The sequence below is a fragment of the Pipra filicauda genome, unplaced genomic scaffold, assembly GCF_003945595.2.
Source record: "Pipra filicauda isolate LSUMZ 115617 unplaced genomic scaffold, ASM394559v2 scaffold154_size2910363_pilon, whole genome shotgun sequence".
NCBI lineage: Eukaryota > Metazoa > Chordata > Aves > Passeriformes > Pipridae > Pipra > Pipra filicauda.
Genome location: NW_024104040.1, coordinates 2042024 through 2060459, shown reverse-complemented (window position 1 = coordinate 2060459; position 18436 = coordinate 2042024). Strand labels below are relative to the sequence as shown.

Below are 18436 nucleotides of genomic sequence, written 5' to 3'. Positions count from 1 at the left end.
TTGGAAGCATACTCAATAAAAATTAGCTCTCTTAGTTAATCAGTTTTCTTGTTGACTTGATTGTGAGTGTGCAAAGCTCAATCACCGTACAGAATCATTCTCTTGATTAGCTACACTTAAACCACAGAGATGTAGAAGGTCATTAGTACAAAAATTTATGATGAGTATAACAATAACAGTTCTTAATTCATCAGTAAGTAACACAGTCAAAATTTAGATGGACATGTAATAGGAAAAAGAAGAACAAAATTATGAAAAGAAAAATCCCTTCTCACAATCAAATGTAAAGAAGTAGCCACAGTCTTGAATGGGTGACAAAGGTCACAATATTAAATAAAATTAAACCCAAGGGGGAAAAATTCTGTGGAATCAAGTTGGTTTAATACATAAGATTTCTTTATTCCTTTTGGCTTTTTTTTCACCTCACTCTCATTTTTGTGCTTAGGCATTTTTAAAAGCACTTATATTTCATTATGATCCATTGTTATCAGCTGATTGCTGTATGTTAATGTTTGTTAAAGGTTGCTATGGCAACTACCAATGCATTAGTGTAACTGTATATTATGGGTAAGAAATTACAGAATTTTTGTTCCAAACTTCCGTTATATATTTTTAAAGACAGTAAAAGTTGGTAATATCTTTGGGACAGATAGTGTTTCAGAGGAAATGAGTTCTCTTTTTATGTCCTTTCCAAGACAAATAATTAAACCATAGTGTTTAATCTCAGATGCTACTGTGAATATTCTTATATCAAATAATAATTCCTTAAAAAATTGAATTCAACATTTACTTCATTCTGGATGCAACCCTTACCTGCATCTACCAAATTAAATACTGGAAAAAGGTATGAATATGAACTTAAGTGTTTGGAATGAGTATGAAAAGTAGATCCCTCAAATGGTCTTGGTGTTTGCTTTGTCACTCTCCTTTCCACTGAATATAACTAGAGCTGATATGTTCTTGATTTGTGTCCCCAGCAATGCATTATCTTTATCTTTTTGTTAGCCTTTTTAGGATATAGGTAATGTTTGTCCCTTCATATTTCTTCTCCTAGAGGGATCACTTGTAGGACCAGATTTCATCAAACACTGGTTTATAACTGCTCTTTTAGTAGTTGGTTACCATAACAAGACAAAAGGCAGATAACCTTGCATCTAAGCATTTAGAGATGCCTGCAAATGTTTGCCAGAATGGATGTGCCGTTCCTTTTCTGCCTGCAAAGAGAGAATGAAAACTACATATATTCCTAAAACTAGAACTGTAATGCTATAAAAGAAGAAAGATACTTTCATTGTAGGTGCTGTTTTCTAAAATAATAGGCACTATATTTGCACTTCTTATTAAATCTTACCAATCATAAAAGCCTCTCAGTATTATTGGTATTGTACTCAAGACAACAAACAGCAATATTTTTTTTGTATGTCTGGCCTGTAATTTTTTTTATAGTAAGATGTTAGGAAGAACATGGAGAGTTCTTAGCATGGTTTCTCTGACTGCCAAAAAAGTCTGACAGGATGTGAGAAGAAAATATAGACAAGAAAACAGTTCTATTAGTCACTAAAAATTATGTTTCTCATATAAATATTTCAGTTAAATACTGCTTTCAAATGAGATAATTTTGCAGTAGAGGAAAACTTTATCAATATTGTGTCAATAAACCTAAAATACGAAGATTAAACTTTACCAATACATTCATTTTAGGTGCAGGAGAGGTTAGTTTAATTATCTGTTACAAAAATTCTACACGAGGCACATCAACCATATTCTTGCAAGACTCTTTATTTTGGAAAAATACATGTTTTAAGCATTTGACATAGTAAGACAGATTTTTTAATCTGTTTTATTGTTTATTAGCGTTGCATGTATTTATTATTTTTATTAGTAGAATTTTTTCTTTTGTTTTAATTATGTTTATTATTTGGGCATTTTATGTATCTTGTTAAGTGCTGTAATTAAAAACCCCTCAAACCTGTGTATTTGAGGTACAGAAATATCTGAATTTTAGTTATGTACTAGCTTATTGTTATGGTATCTACTTCATAAACAGTGTTCGAAATATAATCCTTTGACTCTTCTGTCAACCTCTTCACATCTATCCTTGTTTTTGTGGTTTATATTGTTACTTTATTAAATAAATTTGATAGAAAATAGCAGCAGGTATAAGCCACACATTTTTGTTTATTTGTGTGTTACTTTCTTTTTTAGTGAATTTAGTGGGTTTTACTACTTTCTAGACTATTTGGCTTCTTTGAATCCTTGCTATACTTGCAGTTCCATGTTTCAGTTGGTATAAATAGTAATTTTTATACTGCTATACTAGCATAATCTTGTCTTTAAGACAAAAATGCAATTTCTGAAATTGAATTGATTTTTCATACTGTATGCAGGATGTGAAGAATAGAAGAAACCCTCGCCTTGTACCATATGCTCTTTTGGATGATCGAACAAAGAAGTCAAACAAAGACAGTCTTCGGGAAGCAGTTCGCACCCTTCTAGGTTACGGTTACAATCTGGAAGCTCCTGATCAAGACCATGGTAATTAATTTTGGCGTTTTTTTCTTCTCAAAACCAAAAGGGATTAGAATATTTCACTCCACTATTGAATTTGTTGGTTCAATAAAACATTTTGAACAGGTGTCTCCAAATCTAAAAGGTGCTTTTCTTCATTTTCTGTTGTTTGTATTTCCCTTAGATTTTAATTTCCTTGGGAATAAACTGCTAAAAAATGCTAATTTTTCCTTACAATGCAGAGATCATTGATCTGGTTCTTTGAATGGAGTTACTAATTAAATGCAAAGAACACAAATGCCAATACTTGAATCTGAAAGATGTGATCAGTGCTGTTGCAAAATTGCCAGAGGAAAGGAACTGCAGAACAGTGTCCCACAAACTGATCTTTCTTGAGCAAAGACTGGAACTGCATTCATCAGAAGATTTTTATACTCATTTTGAGGAGTTAGATTTTGCAGTTTATAAGTCTCTCAAGTTTTTGAGATGCATAAAACGTGATAGGGATCTTCTTTCATCAGCAAATATCCATACAGTTATTAAAGGATTTAGGGCCCTCTAGTGGTGTTCTGCATCTCCAATCATTAATTTTTATTTAAACTTAATTTTACAAAGCTCTCTAGTGTCAGGTTTTATGCTTTATTATTATTCCTTACTGGTTTCCCACAGCAGCTGTATTTTTGGGATTACTTAGAATCTGGATAGCATTATGTTACTTAGAATTTAAAAAGAAAACAAATTCTCAGTTATCATGCTTTGTGGTGCTACATAGTTGAGGTACTGAGGGTCTTCAAAAATGTTTTTAATTTTGTCAACTATCAAAGAGAAAATTTTATGGATAAAGAATTATGTGGCGGAGAGTTCAGAGTTGCTTACAGGAAACAATGAGCCTCACCCAGGTCAGGCATAGTGGCATCAGAAGTGATAATAAATTCTGAGGGATATGATTTTATAGGCTATTCTAGACGATATTGGAAATGTGGACCTTGATGTGGCTGAGAAAACAGAAGAGAAAGCGAGAGGTTCTTAGCATGGTCTAATAAAAAGGTGCAGGTAGGTGCAGACACATTTGGTCTTAAAACAAATTCAAGAAAAAGAGTATCTGAAGTATCATAGACTGGAATGCTGACCTTTCAGAGGTCGCACAGGATTTAATACATTGCAAATTTGTGGAAAGAGATCCTTGCCTTTCGTATTCTTTTTCCTAATCTGAGAAAAAGAATCAGAGTGATTCCTGAGTCATGTGATTTGTAGCTGCACTCAGATTCCTAAGTTCTCTTCCCTACCCGCCCCCCGGTGAATTTACAAGTGCAGGGTTATTTCACAGAGGTACTTAAGCGTGCTGATTCCCCAGAATGGGAAAGGACACTTTCTCCATGTGGCTGTTCTGCAAGCACATTCTTCTTTACATGCCTATGCTTAAAGGTGTTCCTTTACCTTTTCCTTTCACTGTCTTAATTTTTGTCAGTAGTTTAACACAGTACTTTCTGTATTGGTTGGGGTTTTTTTTACTTATTTTTATCTTTTTAAACCTTACAGCAGTGAGACTGGACATGTGCAGTGGGATAATGGAAAAGTTCAGGATCTTCCGCACAGAAAAGACTTATGCAGTGAAGGCTGGAAAGTGGTACTTTGAGTTTGAGGCGGTTACTGCAGGAGACATGAGAGTTGGTTGGACCAGGCCAGGTTGTCTGCCAGATCAGGAGCTTGGCTCAGATGAAGAAGCTTTTGTTTTTGATGGCTTTAAGGTTTGTATGTGTTTATCTGCAATAATAAGTGGTTGCAAAACTTTTAATTTTTGCATCTAATTCCATGTATCATTGCCTCAACTTAATTGCCTTCTCATCTTTCACTTTTGTTTTATGAAATTATTTCTCTCTGTCTTTGAGGGCCTAGATGGAATAAGGAGGATCAGTGTCACCTGAAAAATTAATTAACAGGATTTGACATTTCTATAATTTTTTTTCACAGTTTCACAGTATTTGTACAGTATATATAAAGAATTGAAAATCAAAGTGACTTAAATTCAAAATACTGGCAGAGCTGTAATTAGCTATGAATCATTTCTTTAAAGTTTTACTCTGTTGTTCTCTTGATAAGAAGTGCCATTAGGGAATAAATATGGTTAAGATGATTAACAGTTAGTGTTTGAGGGAAACTTTGATACGAATTTTTTCTCGAAATGTAAGAGTTCCAAAGAATATAGCTAGTTTTTTATAGAAATCCTTACAACTTCACTGAAGTATCATAGAACCAGTAAATTTTGCTCAAATTTAACTCTGCATGAAACAATGGCAGATTGAAATCAAGTAGTAAAAATATATAGGAAAACAAACTTTTATATGTTACTGATTGTCATCAGAATAGGTTAAATGACTCAGAAAAACTTTTAGTATGAAGCCAAGTGCAACTGCTATCGAAACCTTAATTATTATTAAGGCTATTGTCAAAGTATTTCTTGTATCTGGTATTGAAATTAATTGACTTTATTACTATTATAATATGTAACAGAAATCAACAGTATTCCTGGCTGTTCCCAGTTAGATAAAGCTCTCAAGATGTATTTTATTTATGTGGTGGGAATTTATTTTTTCCACTCTTGTGTTGCATGAGAAAATGCCTTGAAAAGAGAACTGAAAAGTTGTTTTTGTAAAATATCTGACTGGCTTAAATAAACTATTCAAATCCTGTATATTTACTGGAATAGCTGTGTTGTAGTTTGCCTTCTTAATCTTAGGTTTTGATCTTTAGGTCTCAATCCACAGAACTATTTTGTTGTCTTTGATTTTAATGGGTTCTTTTCTTGCTTGGAGAAAAAATTTTGATCTTCAGGATGCCCAGAAAAGTTCATTTGTTTTGTATGATTTTCAGGATGAATACAGATGATAAAAATCTGCTTGCGATGGAATATATAAATAGAAAACCTATTTGTTATTAACAGGGTTTTTTTTTTGTTTTATGCTTGTTGCAATACTTTTTAATGTATTTGAACTCCAATCCAAGGCTCCATCCAAAGCCTTTGCAGTCATAGGTATCATTAATCATGCCCTCAGCTACTCTGGAATCTGTCAGAAACTCAGTGCTTGTCTCATCCACAGGCAATTCTATTCCTTCCAAAATCTGCTATGCATTAATCTAAGATTAATTTATTTTGCACACCACATTTTTAGAATTATACTCGAGGAAAGAATAAAGTTTGTTTGCAAGTAATGCATTTATAGGTTACTGAAATAAATAAAAGCAATTTCTTAAAAAAGGTTTGTGAAGCAGCTATGTAACATTGTAATAGATATAATATTATTTTAATTATAAGTCTTCCATGAAACTGCAGAAAAATAAGCAATGCTCTTACTTGTTAGTAAAATGTTGAAATAGCCATTTCCCCTGTCAGCTCTCTTAGCAATGTTTTACAATGCTGATATGAGGGGTGCTTGCATGAAGTTAATTGTTGGATTTCCATTTTCAGACTCAACTTGGAGAACTCAAAGACATTGTTTTGGAATTATATTCTGTGTTCATTTCAGCACCATCTTAATTGAGAAGGTTAATTATTAGTTCTACCACTAAAGACGAGAGGAACACCCACATTGTCACTATTATTCTTTTAATTCTTTTCAGGCACAGCGGTGGCACCAAGGTAATGAGCATTTTGGCCGCTCTTGGTTGGCAGGAGATGTTGTTGGATGCATGGTTGACATGAATGAGCACACTATGATGTTCACCTTAAATGGTGAAATCCTGCTTGATGACTCAGGTTCAGAACTTGCGTTCAAGGACTTTGAGGTTGGTGACGGTAAGTACTGTAATATATCCTGCTGTTAACTTCCTGTTGCCCAATTTTTGCTCTGACTTTGCTTTAATGTGTTTCTTGTGGTGTGTTTCTTATTCCCTCATCTGCCCTCCCTTGCCCCCTCCCATCCCAGGAACTACCCCTTGTCCTTTTCTCTATTTGATTAGTATTAAGCCTTTGGAAAGGAAGTTTACTGGGTGTGAGGATGAGGCAAGACTTTTTTTCCGTGGTGACCTTTGTGACCATCTTTTGTCATGAGACCTTTTCACTGTTTTACAGGGATGTGTCTGGAATGTCAGATTCATGACCTTATATATTTCATCCTCACTGCAGCAGGTCACTGTATGATATAACAGAATCATAGAATGCATCATAGAATGGTTTGGTTTGAAAGGGACGTTTGAAGATCCTCTAGTCCACCCGCCCTGCTGTGGGTAGGGACATCAGATTTTATCTAGATGAAGTACTTAAATGTTACCAAATTTCTGTCCAATTAGTGGGAAACCGTGATAGGAAGTTTAAGTCATCTTTAAGGTTTTGTTTTAGCACTGGGAGGAGAAATGACACCTGATCCAGGGTAAAGTCAAGTGATACAAAGCTAGCCTTCAACATTTTTTGCTTAATTCTAAAGCAGCAGATTGAACTTTGTGTGTTGCTGTAGGTTTCTTGGTGCAGGTTTGAGAGTCCACAAGCAGGTGTTAGTTTGTTATAAAGCCATAGCTTATGGCTTTGCCAAAGATGGCAATGATTGTGAGGGTGTGTCGGGTGCCAGATTGATTCTATACCAGAGAAGCATTTTTGTTTATAAATTTAATTATATACTTGTGTGCAAATAGATAGAGAAAAGGGTAAGAAATTACATTAATTTAGTTCACTGCCTAAAACTTTTGAAATATCATAGCGTAAAAGAATATTTTAAGCTTTTATCTTTCCCTTTTATTTTTTGCAGGTACATATATTCTGCCATATATATTATACATATTTTAAACAATACAGCTGTAGCTGAGAGATAAAGTTAAATTTTTTTGAATAGTAAGAGCTGCAAATGATACTGTTTGGTTACTCATTCCTATTCCCAGGGGAAGTATGAATCTCATACCTATTAATTAGGCAATTCCCTCTTTGAATTTTAACCACTTTAATTTCATCTGGATTTCAGAGTATTTTACTTTCAGGAGTGCTTTGGGAGAATTTTTTTCCTTCTTTTGGCATGCCTTAGGAATTAGAAATATTTTAATTTCCTTTAAAATTACATAATTGCCATCAATTTTCTAGACTTGTGCCTGTTACTTCAGATTTCCTTAGATACAGCGATAACATGATGAGGGAAAGGGCTTTGTGAATTGGCTTATTGTTAGTGCTGTATGCAAAAAAATCATCTTGGTGCCATTAAATCGTAATGACTTTCCAGTTATTAGGTAGTATAATCCCATTAAAGAGTAAGATTCTGAAAGAAACTGAAATTTTATTAAATTCTGAGGGTAGCCTGTTTGACCACTATTTTGATTTCCAAGTTGATGAAATCACAGTGGTGTACTTTTCGTGCTACTTGTTTCTAGCTGCAGGTTCAGACTGAAACAGATCTCTGAGTCTGAAACTGCTAAAGTAGTTCCTGGCTTGACATGAAGCCTGAAGGCTTTGGTAACCTTGTCAAAGACTTAGTGTCAAGCCTCTCATATTTTTCACAATATCCTTGTAATTCACATTAAGTTCCTTTATTGTCATGTTTGTGGAAAAGAGCTTGCTCTTTGAAATAAGACCACCTATTTGGTTTTCAAAGGAATGTGCTGATTGACCTCAGATTTAATAACTCCAGAGCCATATTTGAAAATATTGTAGGTATTTAATACACAATTCTTGGGGCGAAGAGGACTCAGGGAGGGAAGGCAACTCTTTGTATGAGTGTGTATATGCAAACAGACAAATGAAATACATAAAATAAATTACTTTTATTGATCTTAATGATCTTATTGAGCTTTCTCTCTTCTCCTTTTTTTTTTTTTTTTTTTTTTTTTGTTAGACTTACTTTAGTTTGGTTTTGGTATTGGCTCTTGCTTAACTGAGACTCTTCTTCAGGTCACTTCTATCAGTGAATCCTGTGCATCTTATGTTGCTGCAGAAAGGGATCTTTAGCTTTAAAAAAAGGTTAGAATTTCTAGTGCAGTCTTACTGTAAATCAGGCCTGTAGTTTTAATTTACTTAGGAATGGTGAAAATGGAGTACGATGCTCTCCCATCTTATTAATAAGGCTCATATGCTGTGTATTAGATTGTGCTACCAATGAGAGGATTGGGATTATGGCAGATGAATTTGCTTATGAGATATCATCTCAGTAGTAAAATTGATAAACATAATTGCATCTTATTATGCAATTGTATAAGGGAAATTTTACACTGTAGATGTGAACAAGAACACTGTATAAACCAAATTTTGTTTTTTCTACTCATGATCTCAATGAGCATGAACCATTTGTAGTGTTTGACAGATTGGGTCAGGATGTTCATGTTGTGTTCTTGAAAGTAGGGAACATTATGAAAAATGCTGCTGTCCTGTTCTTTCGCCACATGACAGACAGTGCTAGAGGGTTACTCTTCACATGGTAATGTTAAAGTATTTCTTGTTTTGCTATTTCACAAAGTGAAATGAAAGTTTTGTTACATAGCCCAGTTATGTACCTGGAGGTTAAGAGCCAGGTTATGGACAAATAATTTTTTTATGTGGCCTCCAACATGCAAGGGCTACGTGGAATCTGTGAAACATCACATCAGAAATGGCTGGATACCCATTTAGAAATGGGTATTGAAAATTCATTTTTATTCCATAGAAAGACATGTAACTGCCTTAGCAGCACACTCCCTGTAAGATGATATGCTCTTTCTTTGTCATATACAGAAGAGCCCTAAAACGCCTTAATGACAACTGAACCATGGGCAAATCAGTCCAGAATTTCACCAGAGGTGGAATAGTGTTTTCATGATTAGGGCTGGTACTCGTATTTATATTCCATTCATACAGAGCAAGGGTTACTGTACAGTTAAAGTTACTTGCATGAGTTAGCTACATGTACAGTGCCTTCTGAAATCAATGAAATTTGCATTGGTGAGAGAGATTGTCATCTTGGTTTCATATTGGCTACATTTACAGGGTTGATGGGAAGTACTAGATTGAGTAAAAACATCAATGAGAGTTTTACCTGTGTAGGAGCTTTTTCTGGGTTTCTTTATTTTCTTTCAGGGAACCTTGCAAATGCTCATTTACATTTTGTGTTAGTGTGTAAAATACTTGCTTCACGTCTAATAATGAATCTGTCTGAGAGTTCTCCTTTTTTTTTTTTTTTTTGAACCCACAGGAAAATGCAGAGGTATAAGTATTACCAGTTTTTGAGTGATGAGCTGAGAATTGTAAGGTTATTTAAAATAGAATTTTGATTTTTGGACTTAACTTTTGCAACAACTTATGGATTCCTTTAACTTGAGGGAGCCTAGTAAATTCTCCCTACTAGAGCTACTGGGGTTTACCATGGCATATAGCTTGATATGCAAATATAATTTTCCTAGTTATGTGTTGTATAATACAATATTGTTTCATTTAGTACTGGAAAATACTCTCTGTTATTGTTCATCATTGCATTTGCACTAGAGGAATAGACACAAATTTTATTGTCTGTATCAGCTATGATATCTGAGAAGTTGACGCCTACAAGGCAAGGATTTAAGAGCCAAGATGTGAAGATAATCTGGAATTGAACTTATGACTAATAGAGTATGTCATTAAATATATCATGTCTAATACACATAAATATGACAACCAGTTTTTTATATCTGTAGTAAAATCTTCAGAAAGTGATACTGAAGACTGACCATTTAACTGGTCATTCCTGTAGATGGTGCTATGGAGTTTGCTTTTGTCTCTGAAGAAAACATGTATCATGAATTGATCCTCTGCCCTTTTTTTTATCTAGGCAGCATAAAGAAAAGAGAGGAACTAAATTGTATTTTGTCCTTTTATCCTTTGATACCTGGTACATTCATATGAATCAGAATCATTGATTCATATTCCTGCCTCGATAAAAAAGAAAACATTTTGCTAGTAACTAGATCAAATGAATCTACAAAGTGATTTGTAGCTGTGGAAATTGACAAACAGGATGAAAAGGAATAGAAGAAATAGAAGATTTTCTTAGGTTTTTAGGACTGAAACTGAGAAAAATACCCCTCTTTTAAAAAAGTGCAGAGAAGTCACAAAGGAATTCCCTGTGCTAGTGAAACAGTAAGATGCATACAAATGTGAAACTGATTCAAAAGGTAAAACAGAAAACATAACCCCAACCAAACTACATTTTTTCATGAAGCTGTAGTATCATATTGTCAGTTCTCATTATCCAGAGCCAGTTTTATGAATTTTTAAAATTAATTTTTTTTTTTTTAGATCTATGACATGCACTTGGTGCATATTTGTATTTTTTTTTCAGTATTATAGCTGCATGGACAAGCACTATATTACTTTTTAAGTAAGATTCTCTCAAAATACCATGACTAATGAAATTTTAGGGGGAATATAAAAGTCGTAGGAGTAAAATTGGAGTGATATTGGCAACACTCTACCAGCTTAGCAGAATGATTAACAAAGAGCTGGCTGTCAGACTCCGTGAAGTAAATTGAGTGTTGCATGAAGAGATTCATGACTATTAGGGGGCTTTTCTTTTTCAGAATGATGTTTAAGATACACTACTTGGTGACATGCAAGATGCGATGTGCTATTGATGACTGCTTACATTTATAATCTTCGTTTTTTTGGATTCATTTACTTTTTTTTTACCAAATAATTTTTAAATCAGTTATGGAGAAGAGCAGTTCATTGATGTTCATGATGTACAACCCATGTGTTCTTTCATCTTGTTTTAAGGATTTCTACCTGTGTGCAGTCTGGGCCCATCTCAAGTGGGAAGAATGAACTTTGGAAAAGATGTCAGCACTCTAAAATATTTCACTATATGTGGCTTACAGGAAGGGTATGAACCCTTTGCTGTTAATACAAACAGAGACATCACCATTTGGCTGAGTAAAAGACTCCCTCAGTTTCTACCAGTGCCCACAAATCATGAACATATTGAGGTTTGTGATCCTATTAAAATGTTTCTAGACACTTGAATATGTTTAATTTATGTTTCTACTTTTGCACTTCTAGACAAGATTTTTAATGTGATATGTTGTCCCATTTCTGGATGAACCTTACACCTGTTAGAATTTTCTTACCTTCAGTAGAGTTGCAAAGAATGTAATTATTTGGTTGATAGTATTTTTTTCAATGAAATCTGTCATGTGTGTAAACATGAGATTCTCAGAGACAAATTTTACAAGATGTCCTCATTAAGAGCTCGTTTTGCAGTGAAAGCTATGTTTGTAAACAAGTTCCAGAAATTGGGCATTTTTACATAACAGATACCATGTGCACACACTTTGTGATTTTTCCATAGCTAGTTGGTTTTGATTTTAATAAATATTTATTAGCCAATTGTGTCAAAACCTATGTCTCAATTAGTTGTGCATCTTGATGGAACGGAATTCATGCCTTGTAAGTTTTCCATTAAATCCTTCTGAAACTGATGAAATAAGAATTCTTTTTCAGCTGTTGTGTATCACAATGTAGTATTTAAGAAACAATTTATGTTTTTGCATATGTGCATGTATGATTTATATTTTTTGGTCTGTGTTGTTCTGGGCAGGGCTGGAATTATGTTGCAAAGAGTTATGAGAAAGGTAATTTCTTTGAGTCTTTTTTTTTTTAATTTAACAATGGAACCACAAATAACATCCACTCCTCATAGTATTTATTTCCCTTCAAAATGGCAGCACGTGATTGCAGTACATTTGATTGTTGACAGCATACTATTGCAAGGTTTGCAAGTCATGAATGCATATTCTAGAAATATAAATTGAATAGTTACAAAGCAGAAAAAGCATTGACTTCAACACAACTACATCTTTTTGTCTCATAGGTGACAAGAATTGATGGCACCATAGACAGCTGCCCCTGTCTGAAAGTCACGCAGAAGTCCTTTGGTTCACAGAACAGTAAAACAGATGTCATGTTTTTTCGATTAAGCATGCCCATTGAATGTGCTGAAGTGTTCTCCAGATCAGCTGCAGGAGGGTTACCAGGCTCTGGTCTTTTTGGCCCAAAGAATGACTTGGAGGATTATGATGCTGATTCTGATTTTGAGGTTCTAATGAAAACTGCTCATGGTCATCTAGTTCCTGATCGGACAGAAAGAGAAAAAGATGCCACAAAACCAGAGTTAAACAACCATAAAGATTATGTTCAAGAAAAACCTTCACGTCTTAAACAAAGGTTAGTAGCATATTTGGTATGCTACTTTTTTTTTCCCCCTTCTCAAAGTGGAAGAAAATGCCAGTCATGCCTGACAGACCAGTGAAATAACTTTTGGATATGTAGTTTAAGGTCATAATTAAGTGCTTTTAAAAATGAGCTTGTCCCTTTCTCTTTTCTGAATAATTTGCCTTTGTGATTAGACTTTAATAGATTTTGATTTTACTTATTTTATTACAGATTTATGCTCAGGAGGACGAAGCCAGATTATAGCACGAGTCACTCTGCACGGCTTACTGAGGATGTACTAGCAGATGATAGGGATGACTATGATTATTTGATGCAAACTTCCACGGTATTGTAACATAGGATTGCTGTTTGATTTTTGTTTGGTGGGGGTTTTTTTGCTTGGTTTTTTTTAGTTTGGTTTGGTTTGTGTTTTGGGGTTTTTTTGGGGGGGGGTGTTGATATCTTTTTTTTTTTTTTTGTTGCTGAGGTTTTTTTATATATAGCTAAAGTTGTTTTGCATGTAAGAGTTTCAGAAACAGTCTAATTTTCAAGCAGAAATTTTAATTTAATTGTCTGTCGTAGTTCTGTGCTGCTACTGAAGTTAAGACTGCTTTGTTCCTTTTGTTTTGAATTGATTGTCAGTCTAAAACAATTTCCAGATGAAAACCTATAAACTAGTTGAATCCGTTTTTGAAACTAGTGTTGATAACACCTAACATAAAAGAGAATGAATAAATAGTTCTAGAATAAGAAATAATAGGAAAAAGTACATTAAACCAGTAAGTCGTTGTTCAGGAGCATTTGAAAACGTCTGTACTAATTTTACAAAGCATTTATTTAATGTAACTCCTGGTGAAAGTTTTGTGCAGGATTTCTGTGTATTTTTCTGACAAAATCAACTCCATAAGCACTCACTCTTTGATGTTCAAAGGGAAAAAATGCTCCTCTTCCCAATGTATTTTTCTCTTTCTAAGAGATGTCATATACTGGAAACTGAGTCACCTGCAGTATAAAAATTGTGACTGCTATAAAAAAATAGCTTACAATGCTATGATACAGAAGCCTTCAATACAGTTCTTTTCCATTTTTTTTTCTTTTAGCAAACATATTTTGTTGGCTGTATTTTGATTTGTGTTTATATTCTTTTGTTACTTTGCTTACAATTTGCAATTGAATAAGGCTATGCTACTTTTGAAGAGATGACATGTTTCCAAATTTTAGAGCAACAGGTTCTGAATCAAACTGGAATCACACTGGAAAGCGAATACTAACATTTGATAACATTATTTTTTTCATTAACAGTACTATTATTCAGTGAGAATATTTCCTGGTCAAGAGCCTGCTAATGTCTGGGTGGGCTGGATTACATCAGACTTTCACCAGTATGACACAAGCTTTGACTTGGACAGAGTGCGTACTGTCACAGTTACACTGGGAGATGAAAAAGGGAAGGTTCATGAGAGGTTGGTAATAATTTTCTTATGATCTATATTTTATATCTATAAAAGCAACTTTATAAGTGTAAATCCACCTCATTTAATGTAACTGGTTTGATGTGGAAAAATAATAAAAAAAGCAGTAGTAGGAAAAAGTGTGGCTCTTACTTGTAAAGAAACAGTGGAGTAGTGATCTAGTCAAATCAATAGGCACTGAAAAGTAAAATAGTGCAGCTTTTCTATATAGTTGAAGACTATGATCCTGTAAATGTTGACTTCTAAGGCCGCAATTAATACAACAGTTCCTCTCAGCACTTCAATTTATTATCCATGCCAGAAACCTTCTGTTATGCTCAACATTAAATGATTTAAAACCTTAACTTGCAAAGTCAGTTTTGTCTTCGGAATTTTACAAAACATTTGAACTTGTTCATACAATGTCATCTTCAGTTTTTATTTTTTCAGTTATGATGTCCAGGTTTCATTGAGTTTTGGCAGTGGTTCTGGTGGGATCCACTGTTTTCAGCCACAGGGTCTGGTTTCAGCCCTGCAAAGTTGTTATTAATTCATTACATAAAGTTTACACAGCATCCATAAATAAACTTGTCTTTTGACATTCAGTATAAAACGCAGCAACTGCTATATGGTGTGCGCAGGAGAGAGCATGAGCCCTGGACAAGGACGTAATAATAATGGTCTGGAGATTGGTTGCTTGGTCGATGCTGCCAGTGGCCTGCTGACCTTCACAGCTAATGGCAAGGAACTAGGCACGTACTATCAGGTGAGTATTTTTTGATGGTGTCTTCCAATGGGAAGGGGGAAAACCAAGTTCTCAGACTGCATCTCATTAGAGGTTTTTGTACAAGATTGTAAGAAAAAGTAATCACCACTGTTATGACTCTATTTTTTCCATACTATTTGAATTTCATGGGGTTTTATTCAAAGGCCTGCACTTGCTGACTGCCTTTTCTTTTAATTTGCAATACTGTTTTTCTGTCTTCTGTGGTTATGTATTTGTGTATCTTCGATTTAGGTTGAACCAAGTACAAAGTTATTTCCTGCTGTATTTGCTCAAGCTACAAGCCCCAATGTTTTCCAGTTTGAATTGGGAAGAATAAAGGTAAACAATGCTTGGTTTTGTGTAAGTTTAGGATTTATGAATTATATAAAATAATTTTATTTTATTTTTTGCCTTTTGTTGCCTGTGATGTCTTCCTGGTATATTGGGCACGTTTTTTATGATTCCAAGTGTTTGCACTATTGCTGTTTTTATTCTTAACTCAGTTGTAAATACTTCATGAATTTAAAATACAGTACATTGAATAAGAAGGGTTGAAACTGATCAGAATTAGCAGAGAATATTGCAAAGTCCTGTTGAATTTTCTGAATCTCATCCTTCATGATGAAACAAAATCACTGGGGTCAGTAAGGCAATGCTCATTCTACAAACAGAGCATGGAAGACTGGTGTATCTGCAGATTAGATTAGGGTTTTAAAATAATTTTAAAGTACACGCAAACAAAACACTCAAGGAAACTGAGCTGAATGTTGCTTCCTTGCCTTGGATAATTGGATGTTGAAAAAATTAGAAGAAGGAAAATTGGGTCTCTGGTACAAGGAAGTAACCACACATTCCAGTCAAGTTTCTATTTCAAATTTAGCTATTAAAAAAAAAAAGGAAAATGCTGCTTGCTGCTAATCTTCCAACAGTTCCCAGCTGGTTTTAAAAACTACTGAAAATGTTAATTTCATGTTGCACTGTACTTTACCATATGTTGAATGTATTTTTTGAGAAATAAAGTATGCAGTGCTTGATAAAGATGATGAAACAGATTGTCTCTTCCATTGGAATTTTCCAGAATGTAATGCCATTATCTGCTGGCTTATTCAAAAGTGAGCACAAAAACCCAGTCTCTCAATGTCCTCCACGTCTTCATGTCCAGTTTCTGACTCATGTGCTTTGGAGCAGAGTGCCAAACCACTTCCTGAAGATTGATGTGTCTCGGATCAGTGAACGTCAAGGCTGGATGATACAGTGCCTGAATCCTTTGCAGTTCATGGCCCTTCATATTCCTGAAGAAAACAGGTTGATGCTTTTGTTTTGTACTGTATCGGGGTTAGGCTGGTATTATGAAACTGGTCATGTAATACCATTTCTATAAGAAGGTCTAAGGTCTTCTCTGTATTTATAACACAGGTAAATAAAGGTAGTGTGTTTTGATTTAACTAATATTGAAAATTATCTTAATTTTCAGTGTTTTAAAATCTGCCTTCTTTTGTTGTGTTTCCAACCTCTCCTAGTTTCTCTCCAAACTCTTTAATAGTATATGCAGGTTTTGAATGAAAATGAAAGTAATTCTGTTTATAAATTATTGAAGATAATCTGTAAAATAAGCAAAGGTGTCTTTTTGTAGAGATTTTTAAAGATTTTTGATCCACTTAATTCTTCCATACCTTTTCTTTCTAAATTTAAACAATTGAAGTGATTTCCTTGTTACCCAAATGTATGAGTATTTTGCCAGTGCCAAAACTGAAAAACAAGTTACTGAAAAGGTGACTTGTTTAGGTAAGAATTCTAAACAAAGAACCCCAACCCTGAACCCTCTTCAAATGAACTGGTTAGTCTGTTGCCATTTTGCAATCTGAGATCTAAAACCACTAAATGATATAAATATCTCAATTTTTACTGATTTTAAAACCTTAATTTTCAGTTATGCAAATTCTCGTTTCTAGTATGAAGAAATATTCTATGTTAAGTAAATAATTTAGATTTCTTCCCCACCAAAAGAAATTGAAGTAATGAATTCAGGAGCAACTTCAATAAATTTCTGATTAAACTTTGTTATTAGTCCTTGATTCTTAGGTTGACAGTGTTTCTCACATGAAAGATGAAATGTGGAAAAAGTCCATCCCTAGAATTGATATTAAGCCAATGTTATCCTTAGGGAGAATTTTTAATCCCTTCAAAAGAAGTTTTTGCATTGATATGAAATTTACTGTATTTTTTTGTTTGTTTGTTTGTTTGTTTTTTGTTTTTCTTTTTTTCTCTGCAGAACAATTGATATTTTAGAGCTGACAGAACAAGAAGAATTGCTGAAATTTCACTACCATACCCTCCGATTATATTCAGCTGTTTGTGCTTTAGGCAACAACCGAGTGGCCCATGCCCTGTGTAGCCACGTGGACGAATCTCAGCTCCTCTATGCTATTGAGAATAAATACATGCCAGGTTTATTACGTGCAGGATATTATGATTTACTCATTGACATCCATCTCAATACCTATGCAACTGCCAGGTTAATGATGAATAATGAATTTATAGTTCCAATGACAGATGAGACCAAGAGTATTACTTTGTTTCCTGATGAAAACAAAAAACACGGCCTCCCTGGTATAGGACTTAGCACTTCATTAAGGCCAAGAATGCAGTTCTCCTCTCCAAGTTTTGTAAGCATTAGCAGTGAATGCTTTCAGTTCAGTCCTGAATTCCCTCTGGAAATTTTGAAGGCCAAAACCATAGAGATGCTGACTGAAGCTGTTCAGGAGGGAAGCCTCCATGTCAGAGATCCAGTTGGGGGTTCTACAGAATTTCTCTTTGTCCCTCTCATCAAGCTCTTTTATACCCTCCTAATTATGGGAATCTTCCACAATGAGGATCTGAAACACATCTTGCAGTTGATTGAGCCCCGGGTTTTCAAAGAGGCAATGAGCCAGGAGGATGAAATTGTTTTCTCAGAGAAGGAGCTGGGTTCAGATGAGTTCAAGTCAGAAGAAGGAGAGGAAGAAACCAGAGGGGAGCAAATGCCAAAGGAAGGACTCCTTCAGATGAAACTTCCAGAACCAGTTAAATTACAGGTAACAATACTGTTGTGATAGTGGTTGTTCCCATTTCTTTACAGATCCTGTTTTTTTTTCACTTGGTAATCTATCTTTCAAGGAATAAAGCATTTTGATGTTAGTCAAATAAAGAGGTAATTTCTTTACAGGAAACGAGAAGATTTAGTATCTTTCTGATGGTATAAACCTGTTCACTATAGATCAAGCAACTGCTGTTGTATTAAAAAGAATTACTTTCTCAGTGCCATTAATAGGGAATTCTTCATTTTTATGGATCCAAGCAGAAAAGAAATTCCCTAGAAGAAAGGGGTAAATCCATTCCTTTATAACTTTATTATGTCTGGGGGACATTAATCTCTTGCAGATGCCAGATATTCCTGGTGTGAGATTACTTTACATATAGTAAATGATAGCATTAAATATTTCAGACACTTTACATGATGGTAGCTGCTGCTGTAAGAAATCCATCCTTACTTGCATAATATGCAAAAGATATTTCTTAGCTTGCCAACTCGTCTCTCAATAC

The 18436-nt window shown here is 34.4% G+C and overlaps 1 protein-coding gene across 1 annotated transcript in view; it reads left to right on the top strand.

Moving 5' to 3' along the window:
- The window catches only part of RYR2 (ryanodine receptor 2), a 390151-nt gene that overhangs the window by 241609 nt on the left and 130106 nt on the right, over nucleotides 1–18436 (top strand). The window contains exons 25-35 of the mRNA XM_039379059.1: nucleotides 2388–2535; nucleotides 4048–4256; nucleotides 6127–6301; nucleotides 11204–11412; nucleotides 12297–12649; nucleotides 12869–12983; nucleotides 13940–14100; nucleotides 14695–14854; nucleotides 15107–15193; nucleotides 15933–16159; nucleotides 17127–17928. Coding sequence (XP_039234993.1) covers nucleotides 2388–2535; nucleotides 4048–4256; nucleotides 6127–6301; nucleotides 11204–11412; nucleotides 12297–12649; nucleotides 12869–12983; nucleotides 13940–14100; nucleotides 14695–14854; nucleotides 15107–15193; nucleotides 15933–16159; nucleotides 17127–17928 — 2646 coding nt within the window. The remainder of the gene's footprint in view (nucleotides 1–2387; nucleotides 2536–4047; nucleotides 4257–6126; nucleotides 6302–11203; nucleotides 11413–12296; nucleotides 12650–12868; nucleotides 12984–13939; nucleotides 14101–14694; nucleotides 14855–15106; nucleotides 15194–15932; nucleotides 16160–17126; nucleotides 17929–18436) is intronic.